General features: G+C 52.1%; 1 protein-coding gene across 1 annotated transcript in view; it reads right to left on the reverse strand.

Moving 5' to 3' along the window:
• KCNB1 (potassium voltage-gated channel, Shab-related subfamily, member 1) overlaps positions 1–10,014 on the reverse strand; it is a 119,690-nt gene extending 109,676 nt beyond the window's left edge. The window contains exon 1 of the mRNA XM_006881624.1: positions 9,448–10,014. Within this exon, the coding sequence (XP_006881686.1) occupies positions 9,448–10,014 (567 nt within the window). The remainder of the gene's footprint in view (positions 1–9,447) is intronic.
• Positions 10,015–11,406: the final 1,392 nt, after the last annotated feature.

An 11,406-nucleotide genomic window follows, 5' to 3' on the forward strand; every position in this document is an offset into this window, starting at 1 on the left:
TTAGGGCTGTTGTGCATAGGGTCGCTATGAGTCGCAAACGACTCGACGGCACATAACAACCAAAACAACAACTACCAGGGATGACTTTTGCCCTCCAGGGACATGTGGCAATGTCTGGAGATAGTCTTTGGCTAATATCACCAGTGGGATCATTTGCCACTAGCGGAAGGAGGTCAAGGATGCTGTTAAACATCCTACACCACCCAGGAGAGCCTAAATGGCAACAGTTCTGGTGCTGAGAAGTCTTGGTTCTGGTTAATACAGTAGAGGTTTTGCATTAGAAGAAGACAGAAGCAAATGAGAGTCAGGCTTTTAGGAATGATAGTAATAATAGCAGAGGTTTCAAAGTTTAGGCGAAGATTTCTTTTTTCATCAATTAGTATGTATGTATCTTCTGTTATCTCTAGGATGATGTCAACCATCCACCCATTTATTCATCCATCTGTCCACCTAACAATCTGCCCACCGCCCACCTACCTGTCCACACTCATCCATTCACCCACTCACCCATCTCTCCATCCATCCATCATCCATTTAACCACCCATCATCTTTATCCATCCACTCCCTACCCACCCACCCATTCCTCCATCCACTGTCCATTTAATTCTCCATCATCCATCCACTCATCATCCACTCGGCAGACCGGTCCCAGGGAGACTCTGTTTTAAACAAGAGGATACTACACAGAACAAGATAGAAGGAAAGAAAATCCCTGCCCATTGATGCCATATTCAAGTTGGGGAGAAAGAAAGCAAAGGCAAAAATAAATAATTCTATGCTTTGCTGGGCAACGGTAAGTGCCAGGGCGAAAAATAAAGCAAGAGAAGCAGGTGGAGAGTTCTGGAGGGAGCTGTCTTATGTAGGATGGCCGAGGAAGTTCTCACAGAAAAGATGACGCTGGAGCTGAAACCTGAACAGTGTGGGAGTGAGTCTCGTGGCTGTCTGCAGGAAGCGCTTCCAGGCAGAAGGAACCGCAAGCGTAAAGGCCCTGAGGTGGGAGCCTGCTGGCTGAGGAAACAATGGTAATAGTAGCAAATGCAGATGGCAGTACCCTCTGTTCCCGGGCTGGGATGAGCAAAGCCTCCTCACATGTTAATGTCTCCCATCCTGTGATCCTTCTCAATGACTGGGCTTTCTGGCCTCACTGATATTGTTTTATCCTTCAATCTCTTTTTAAAACAATCCCCAGTAGGGAGATACATGCTCCCTTAGTCTAGAATACAATATCAGGATATTGAATAAATGAAGTTCTTTATCACTCTCAAGTTGGTTTCCCTAGAAGCAAATCATAAAACAAAAATTAAAGTACAAGTGGCGTATGTGGGAGGTGTTCCCAGAAAAATGCAGAGGAGTGGGAATGGGAGACAGTGAAGGAAAAGTCAGGCAGCTGGTGTTATCCAGCAAGTGACCTCTGTGGGCACAGGGATCCCACTGAGACCCTCGAGGAGACAGCGTGAACATGTTTATCAGGGTTGCTGGGCCCAGACGCAGAGGTGAAGGAGCTGGAGTATCGGTCATCCCCTCCCACCAATCAACAGTGGAGCAGTGGGGGGATGAGCCCAGCGGGCCGTTAGCTCCCTGTCACTAGTGGACTCCAGTGGTCAGAGACTGTCCATGGGTAAAGCGCGCAGACGCAGCATCTACAAGTTGAACTAGCAGGCCCTGATGTAGTTGGAGCTAAAATAATATGGTGAGGCCCTGACCACATTTGCTATATGGAGCGTGGGCTCCTATTCCACCTCAGCTGCTTGTTAATCTTGAGCAAATTACTTACTTCCACCTTACAAATGAGCATGTATCACCTTACAATAAAAATAACATTTTTCCTCCCAGAGGAGCTTGTTTATCTGATAGTACTGTCATCGGATTAAATGAACAGGCAATAAGAAAGCCCTTGACATTGAGGGCTTTCTACCGGCCAGGAACCAGATTCAAAGTTACTATTTTAATTTACCATTGCATACATTAACTCATTTAACCCTTGGAGCAATTCAATGAGGCAAACACTGCTATTCTCCCCTAATTTATGGGTGAAGAAACTGAGACACAGACAGATCACAGTAGCTGGCCCCAAATCCCATGTTTAGTCAGTTTTGTTTATACTGTTTGTTATGTGTCATCTGGTCGGAACTGAACTCTATAGCTGACCTCCAGCAGGATTTCAGGGGCAGGAAAAGTGCACAAGAGGAGACTGCCCATCTTTCTCCTACAAAGCAATTGGTGGATTCGAACCGCATGCCTTTGGGTTGGCAATGCAATTCCTTTCCACTAAGCCACCAGAGCTCCCCAGTTCAGTCAGTAGAGGAGCTGAACTTAGCCTTGGGCAGTCCAGCTCTCAAACCAGGGCTCCCACCTATGACTCTAGAAGGTGTAGAAAGAACGCTGAGTGCTGGCTATGGAGCTGACACCCAGGGCTTGCTTGCTCTCCTCCGGTTAATTACTCTTTGGCCATGCAGCTCATCTGGCCAGCATTTTCCTTCCTAAGCATTTTCACTTTCTCTAGCCCGTCACAGCCTCTTAAAAGCCCCGAGAAACCAGTAGCCAAGAACTGATCTGGATGAAACTTCTGCGAGAAATGGCACCTAGGGGTAGTCCCTGGCCTTTCACCAACTTGCTGTGTGACCAGAAGCAGGTCAATGACCCAACCTGGGCCTCTGGGTTTGTCTCTCTTTATCATATGAAAAGACTGGGTTTATCAATCAGCCCTTGTACGTCCCTGCATATTTAGTTCTTTCACAATCCTATCATCATCCTCGCTTATCAATCAGGAAATGGAAACTATGAGGTAACTTATCCCAAGTGCAGAGCTGGGAAATGGCAAGACTGGGTCTTGAACTCAAGTCTGAGTGACCCACAGCCAGGATTCTGAATCTCTGGCATATTGTCCAGCACGAATAAAAACAAGTACCCATGAAGACCAGCATGGGCTCAGCAAGACTTGCCCTCCATCAGACAAGTCATAACACTGAAGGGACCCCACAGAGTGAGAATTGGTTCCTCTCAATTTCTTGATGATAGTTTACAGGAGAGGCATCGTTAAGACGAGAGGCACGAAATCTGAAAGCTGCAGCAGGGACTCAACAGCACTGTAACAGGAGATGCTTCCAAACTGGGGTGTAGCAAGAACAGAGAACAGAGGGACTCGATGATAACACCTATGGTCATGTTGCCCGTTACGGAATTCTTGGCCTGTTTCAGGCCCTGGGGTAAGCTGTGGATTACTGATGTGTTAGCCCTACAACTCTCATTTCCCAGACAAGGAAACTGAGGCTCAGAGAAACAAGGACCTTTCCCAAAATCACGTTCTTGGTAAGTGACAGAGCCAGGAAAAGAACCCACATCTGCTGGACTCCAAGGGACAAGTTCTTAATGAACTAATCTCTAGCAGGCAAGCAACCACTCTCAGTTCTGAATATAATAATTCACATTTGCAAGGCAACTTTCCATTTGCAAATTATATTCACATCTGAAATCTCACTGAATCGTCCAAATTGTCTGAAGAAATGAGCACCACCACTATCACCATTCAGCAGATGAGGTCACTGAAGCGCAGAGAGCTCAAATGACCTGTCCAAGCTTTCAGGCTTAGGTACTAGATGTACCTGGATTCAAAACATGGCTCTGCCATTTTCATTCCTTTGACAAATTACTGAGCATTTGGCTGCAGAAATTCAGGCAAGACCCTCTGTTTCTTTTTCTATAAAAGCAGTCCTAATAACCCACTGCTATCAAGTCAGTTCTGATCCACAGTGACCCTGTAGGACATAGTAGAACTGTCCCACGCGGTTTCCAAGACTGTAAATCTTTACAGGAGCAAAATGCCTCATCTTTCTCCCTTGGAGGATCAAACAGATTTGAACCACCAGCCCTTTGGCTGGCAGCCAGTGATTCATCCACTGCACTGACAGAACTCCTCAAAAGGGTGTTGCTACTACTCTCACCATTTCTTTTCTCCCTTAACTTGCTTTCCCAGGTTCCCATACAGCTAATGCGTGAGCACATGACCTGATCTGGGCCAATCAGATTTAAAGAGGAGTCTGCTAAGGGGGAGTCTTGGGAAATGTGTTCCTCTCAGGAGAAAAAAAAGGTGCCACATAGGAGGAAATGCTCTTCTTCAGGTGAGGCTTCATGGTGTCTACACTTGAAGGCTGGAACCAGGCAGCCACCTTGTGACATGAGGCATCAAGCCTGAGGACCAAGCTACTTGCCAGGGTTGGAGGAGAGGACAGATGGAAATATTGTGATATCCTGATAGTATCACTGAATTATTAACCGAATCCAAATCTCCATAACTTTGTGTTATGCAAGACGAAGGAACTTCCTCCTTAGTGAAGCTGTGTTTTGTGTTCTCTCATCTGTTACCTGAGGCCCAAAGCATCCTTAACTGGCATACACCCAAGAGGACTGCTGGAGAGATTTCAGTGAGATAGTGGGCATAAAGTTCCCCTAATTAGTGTCTAGCATAATAAACAGCAGTTACTCTGGATGTTAGAAAATTAGCTCACGGCTTTACCTTTGAGACTGTTCCAGGGAATGTACACTCCTGACCTGATGAGTTAGGTGATCCTCTCCCTGCTGTGTGCTGAACAGCTTTGATACGGTCCTTTCTTGTGACCCCCACCCACTAAACAATAGTGTGAAACTATTCAAACAAGTTGCCACGGCCCACCAAGGGGACTGGGTACCTTAGTCATAATGAACAAAAGGTGCATGACTGACTTGTCAGGATTGGACCACGTAAATAAAGTATACAGAACCCCAATGAGGGAGCTGGTCAGTTTTGCCATCCCACTAGGCTTAAAATGAGCCAACAGAGAGGCAGAACGTGGGAGGCGGGCCTCATCACTATCTAGAAGAGAAGAGATCATCCCCTTTGAACCCAAGATCCCTGCACAGAAATCTTCTAGACCCAGAAGACAGACAACAAAGAGCTGTAATACCAGAGATGGCAAGGGACAGTGAGAGAGGGCAAGAGAAATTGTGTTCGCAGAAACAGGAGACAGCACAGTGGGCTTCCCGACCCATGAAGCGAGAGAGCTATGTATTATTGGCAGCAAGGCGGAGGCCAGGATGTGAGGCCAAGTGGCTGACGGGCTGGATCAAAAATGCCTGCTTGTAGATGCAGCTAAAAATCAGCTGTCCTAACCAGAACTATATCCTGCATCTTTCCTGGTTCTAAATACCTACTACTTCCCTAATGAATTCCATAATCATCAGTATTGTCCGCGTTCTGTGTGGCCATTGCAATGAATTATTAAACCTAGCAGAGGAGTAGAGTGTGTCACGGAAGGGACAGTTGGTGTCAGAATTGGTAAAAATAGCTGAGAGGAGGCACGTCTCACCTCATAGGGCTGACAGTGCTGTTAATAATAATTCTCCTCCCTCCCGGGGAAGCTGGAGGTCAGACACCCCCCCATCACAACCTCATCACCACTCTCATTCTCCCCTTCTGATAGGACCCTACAGAGTTTCCTGAGAAAGCAGGAACCCACTCGTGGCCCCAGCACCACAAGCTTGTCGCCCTGCTGGGGGCTGACCCCATCTTCAAAACAAGAATCAATCACACTGCCGTTCGCCTAATGGATTTTGATTTTTGGTCCCCTGACGGCCAAGCCCAAGGCCTGCGCTATGGCTTGTGTCCACGTTGCCAGAACAGCCTATCAATTATTAACAGCAGCAGCAGCTCAGCCTTCCCAGTGCCGCTCCCTGAAGGAAACGGCGTTCCCGCAGCACGGCCCACCAGCCCGACAGAGAGGCCTCCAATCCCATCACTGCAAACAACGGTTCCCCCTGTTGCACTGAGCTGGGTTTGGAGAAATGAGATTTCACGATGGCCAGCAAAGCAGGCCCATTATCTCCACTTTACAGGTGGGAGTCTGGGGCAGGGAGCAGTGCATAACTCACCTAAGGCCAAAAATTGAGGAAACGGTGTAGCTGGGACTGGAACCTGGGTCTGCATGTGCTCTTCAACATTTTGTCGTATACCTCTGAGTTTGAACTGACTCACAGCTGACCCTGCGGTGGGTTTTCAGAGGCAGTAAATCACATGGGAGGAGAATGCCCATCTTTCTCCCACGTAGCAGCTGGTGGATTCAAACCGCATACCTTTGGATTGGCAGCACAACTCCTTATGACTAAGCCACCAGAGCGCCCTTAAGCATATGAGATACGACCGTATCGGAACTTCATCTAATAAAGGACCCAGCAGCCTCTCTCTGTAGCTGCTAAGAAATTTCCACAGGCCTCTCTGTCCTGACAAGCAAGACATCTAAGTTGAGGGGATGATGAGCAAAGAGGTGGGTGGAGTGCAAATGATTGAAAGAGGCCAGAGGTTCAGAGAACTGGGTCACGGGTGGGCTGTGAGGAAGGAGCGACACGTCTCCAAAGGCAGCAGAATCAGTGAGGGATCGGTGGACTGCTTCACTTATGCTTTCCACACACCGATCTCTGCAGCTCTCTGAGCATACGAGAGCGGGTGCTGGGAACAGAGCACTGAATGCAGTTCAAGGAGCTCACACTCTTATGGGAAGAAAGAGAGAAAAGCCAAAGAAATGAACGTTAATTTCAGATAATGCTTAAGGTCCATGCAGGAAAGACAGCACGATGCACCAGAGGACTCTACAGAGGACCATGGGAGGGAAGCTGTTTCAGACGGGGTTCAGGGAAAGTCTGCTGGAGAACCCGAATGGCCAGGGCACAGTCTGGGAAAGAAGCCTCCAGGTAGCAGCAACAGCCAAGTGCAAAGGCCCGGGGGGGGGGTGAGAGGAAGCCCTTTTGGGGGAGCAGCAAGCAGGCAAGTGGGCCTAGAGTTGAGAACCAGAATTCAGTAAGAGAGATGCGCAGAGAGAGGTCACGGGGCTAGATGCTAGCAGGCCTGCTATGCCAGTGAAGAGCGTGGATTTTCTTCTGCGTGTGATGAGAAACCACTGGAGGATTTTAAGCAGATGAATAATAGGATTCAATTTACATTTTGAAATGCACACTCCGACTGCTATATGGAGGTGATGGTGGAAGCAGAAGAAACCAGGGAGGGGGTTGTGGCCCTGAAGCACAAGGAAAGAACAGGGTCTTCAAAGTCATACTTGCCTTTGAATTCTGGCAGCTTCTATCTGCCTGCCCTGTGACCTTGGGCAGATTACTTAACCTCCCTGAGCCTCCCAGTGTACAAGTGGGGAGGGGGTCCCAGAGAGGTTCAGTAGGGAAGGACTGATTGTGTTGTAAGCTCCCATCCACAGTAGGTGTCTGAAAAGGAGCCGGTCAGGAATCCTACACGGAGGGCCAACAAGCCTGCCTGCTTCCCCATTTCAGCTCCCGGCTGCAGAAAATCCCCAGACTGTCCATCTGCCAGGAATGCGAGCTGACAGCCTCCCGCCTGGGATCACTGGGAGGTCACCAAGCTCGTCCCTGCTAGCGGATTAACACGAAGAGAGGCTGTTTATGCCCAAACAGCGCCTCCAACAGCTCCCTGCCTGGCTGCCAGCCGCCAACCCAAACACAAGCCCTCCAAGACCGCCCCTTCCCTGCCCCCACTTTCATGTCTTGGGGACTGGACAGGGAGGAGAGAGTCCTGCTTGGAACTAAATGGGGTATGGGGAGGGAGAAGAAAGAGACTGTGTCAGGCCTGAAAATAGCAAAATAAATCTGTTGATCCTAAGCCGGTTAAGGGTGAGTGACTGTCTTAAGAAGGCGGCTTTTTTGGGCATGAAACCTGGGGCGAGATTACACCACAACCTCCGGACAGGAAGGCAGGCCCAGGCACTTGGAGGTCCTCTTTAGAGGTGAAAAGGAGCAGGGAGAAAGACTAGGCTCCTTTACCCTCTTATCAGCCATCCCCTTCTGTGTCCACGAGGGTCTCAGGCCTCTTCACACCTGGACTTGCAATCAGTCTTCAGCGAAAGGCCACAGAGACCCCAAAAGAGAGACCAGATTGGGCTGACGCCAGTGCTGCATTAAGATATTGTGGCCCAATATGCAGGCTTCCTCCTCCCCTTTTCATCTTGTCAGGAATACGCTTACCTGTGGTGCAGACATTCGGCTGTTAACCCAAAGGTTAGTGGTTTGAACCCTCCCAGCCTCTCTGTGGGAGAAAGAACTGGAGACTCGCCCCTGTGGAGATCAGTTTTGGTCTGTCCACTGGGGCCACTATCAGCTTGACAGCAACAACAATCCTCCCTCGCTTTTAGGGTCTGTTCTGGGAGGTAGAATCCTCCCCACTTTGATTTCAACCTCAGTTTCAACCTGAGCACCTCTCATCTCTGGCTTCCTCTGGAGCCCCCTGCCATGAGCTTTATTCCAGCACCCTGTGTTATCATTCACTGCAGGTACCCAGCACAGTGGTCCCGTCTCTCTGAGGCCCGCTGAATGCCAACCTAACCCAGAAGGAATTCACTGTTGGTGTGGCCCCTACCCTAAGCCCTGCTCAGCCCCTGATGGCCTCTGACTTATCCTGAAGCTCACAGGACCCTCCAGCCCACCCTATTTGGCCGCTCAAACCTGTATCTGTTCCATCCATGATTTTTCAAAATGCAGAATTTTTCTCTCCTATTTAACAATCCACATTCTCTTCCAGGAGCCAAAGCAGTTTTGCAAACAGCATTAAGTCATGCTTATAATAACACCCTCCCCAAACAGATAGGGAACTCTGATGGCCTAGTGATAGGAAGCTGTGCTTGCAGTCCTAAAGGCATGCAGTTTGAGTACAATCCACCAGCTGCTCTGTGGGAGAAGGATGTGCAATCTCCTCCAGTGTGATTTATTGCTTCGGAAAACCCACCGGAGGATCAGCTATGGAGAAGTACCGTCTCTCCGGTACAACAACAAACACACACACACACACACACACACACACACACACACACGTTGATCCCTTGCCCACAAGCATACACTGAAGACTATCTGCAGCAGACAGACTCCAATTTCACCTTCACAGTCCCTTTGCCTTGTTTTCCTTCTTTGGAAACCACCTGACAGCTTCTCAGTGTCTTCCAAGCATGTCTGTGAGACACATTCATTTCCTTTATGGGGCAGAGCGGGATTATCAACATAGGAATATGTTCTAAAATCGCAGGACAGAACACTTGCTGCCTGGGTCTGGGGCTTCACAGGGAATATGATGTGGAGGAGACCAAACTCTACTCCCGCTCAGCAAAGTGTCATTCTCCCTCTGGGCTCTTTTTGCCTATTTTTTAGTGTCTGTTCTCTTGCCATGGTTTTTATAAGTCCCAGTAAATCCTTTCCTCCAACAAAAGAGGAGATAAATTATTGAACAATAAAAGGATGACATAGGAAAAGTCTGCGGGCGTTGGGCCACCCTTCTGGGGCCTCCGCCATCACTCTCCCTCCTGACTCATAGAACGAAACCGAATTTCCCCAGCTCTGCTCTTCAACCTGGGGCCGCCATCAGAGTCCGGACTCGAGCGGCACCTGCCCCCGGACCCCACACTCACCTTGGCAGCCACAGAGGAGTTGGGCTTCTCAAGGAGATCCCAGAGCTTCTTCCTCTTCTCCGCGCAGCACGTGTTATCGAACTCCTCACCCTCGCGCTCCCGGAGGGTCTCAGCCTCGCGCTTGAGCTCCTCGTTCATCTGCTCCTTCTTCTGGTGGTAGCGGGCCTGGCAGCAGGACTCCAGGTAGATCTCGTCGATGCCCCAATAGTCGAGCTCCTGGCTGAAGCTGAGCGCGCACATCTCCTCCATCATGTGCAGGCGGCCGGTGCGGTAGAAGTTGAGGATGGAGGTGAAGGCGCCTGGGTGGCGGTCGAAGAAGTACTCGTTGTCGTCCAGGCTGTAGTCATCGCACACCTCGAGCAGCGAGTCGTGCGTGTTGCAGTCGCGGAGCTTGCCCAGCCGCGTGCGGGGCAGGCGGTCCAGGGTGCGCCAGAGCACCTCGTGCGCCAGGCCGCCAACGTTGAGGCGCACGCGCCGCGAGCACGCCTTGCTGCGCACAATCTCCATGGGCTCGGGCGGCAGCGAGCTGGTGGAGCGGGAGCCATGCTTCGTCATGCCCGCCGGCATCGCTGGTCTGGCCGCCCGCGCCCCCCCTGCCCCCCCAGGCCGCTGTCACTCGACGGCAAGGCCGGCCGCCGCGGGAAGGGGGGCAGGGAGCGCTGTGGGCTGCTGGGGGTGCAGGGGGCCGCGCAGCCGTGCGTCACGGCCGTCTTCTCACCTCCATCCCGACGGCTGCCGGGCAGAAAGCAGACGCGGGTCAGAAAAGCGGGCCCCGAGCGCCGCCCCTCCCCACCTCTCCGCCAGCGGCCCAGCGGCCTTGACCTTCCGGCGCTAAGCGGCTCAGGGGGACCAGGGCGGCCGGGCGCTGTCCCTCCCGCCGGTGCTGAAGTCCGCTCGGCCCAACCCGCGGATGGAGGGAGGGGGCCGCCTAGGGAGAGAGGAGGGCCCCAAGCGATGCCCGGGGTCCCCAAGCTCCACCCCGCTCTCCGGCCGCCTGGGGCGCTGTCCGCCCCGTCGAGTGCTGAAACTCGCTTCTCCCCGGGTTCCCCGGGTGCTAACATGGGGAGAGGGGAGCGAGACACGACAAACTTTTTTTTTTAAAAAAAATAATAAATTCAAATCTTTTCGCTCCCCCGCTCCGAGATAATCAGGATTGGGTACCGAGAGGGAGGGGGCGGCGGGTTCTGTTTTTCGGAACCTTAGAAGATCTAGGCGAGGGGGAAGGGGGGTGGTGGCGGTGGTGAGGTGCCTCCTAGGGCCCACCTGTCGGAGGTCACCAGGGTGTACACAACAGCCCCTCTGTCCTGGTACGACCCCCTCTCCCCAGACCACAGGAGCACTTCCTGCGATCAGACGAGGTGAATGAACCCCAAGATGCACAGCTCTGCGCGAGGGTCCCGGTCCCGCCCCGCCCTCTGCGCCCTCCACCCACGTCAGGAGGGGCGCAGAGCCCGGAGATCGGCCTGCCCCGTCCCCCCTCGCTCCTTCCCCACCCCCTTCTCCTTTTCCTCCTCCTCCTCCTCCTCCTCGCTCCTCGCTCCTCTCCTGCGATGGCTTTTTATAACTCCGGGTTCTGCGCCTTTCCCGGGGCTTGGAAGGGAAGGGGTGGGGGAGGTGGGAGGCGGGGAAACAGGCTGAATTTTCTGGCCGTTTAAAAATGTGCCCTCCTCCTGCCGCGCACTGGGGATTTCGAGAGGCACCCCCTAAGCCCCCCACCCCACGCCGGCATGCAGGGCGCACACCCTCAACCCTCACCTGCAAACGGAGATCGCGCTCCTCCCCAGGCCCCAGCCCTCGCTCGTTCCCCCAGCCTGGAACCGCGGAACCCTGCTCGACTAACAGGCCGAACGGCGCCAGGCGAGCCCCCCGCCCGCGTCCCTCTGTGTCCCCGCCGCAGGCCGCGCGCCCCAACACTCACCCCCAGGGCGGCCGCCTCCCGGGGCCAGGGAGCGCGCATGG

Source organism: Elephantulus edwardii, unplaced genomic scaffold, assembly GCF_000299155.1.
Source record: "Elephantulus edwardii isolate Elephantulus edwardi_28Jun2011 unplaced genomic scaffold, EleEdw1.0 scaffold00015, whole genome shotgun sequence".
NCBI classification, from domain to species: Eukaryota; Metazoa; Chordata; class Mammalia; order Macroscelidea; family Macroscelididae; genus Elephantulus; species Elephantulus edwardii.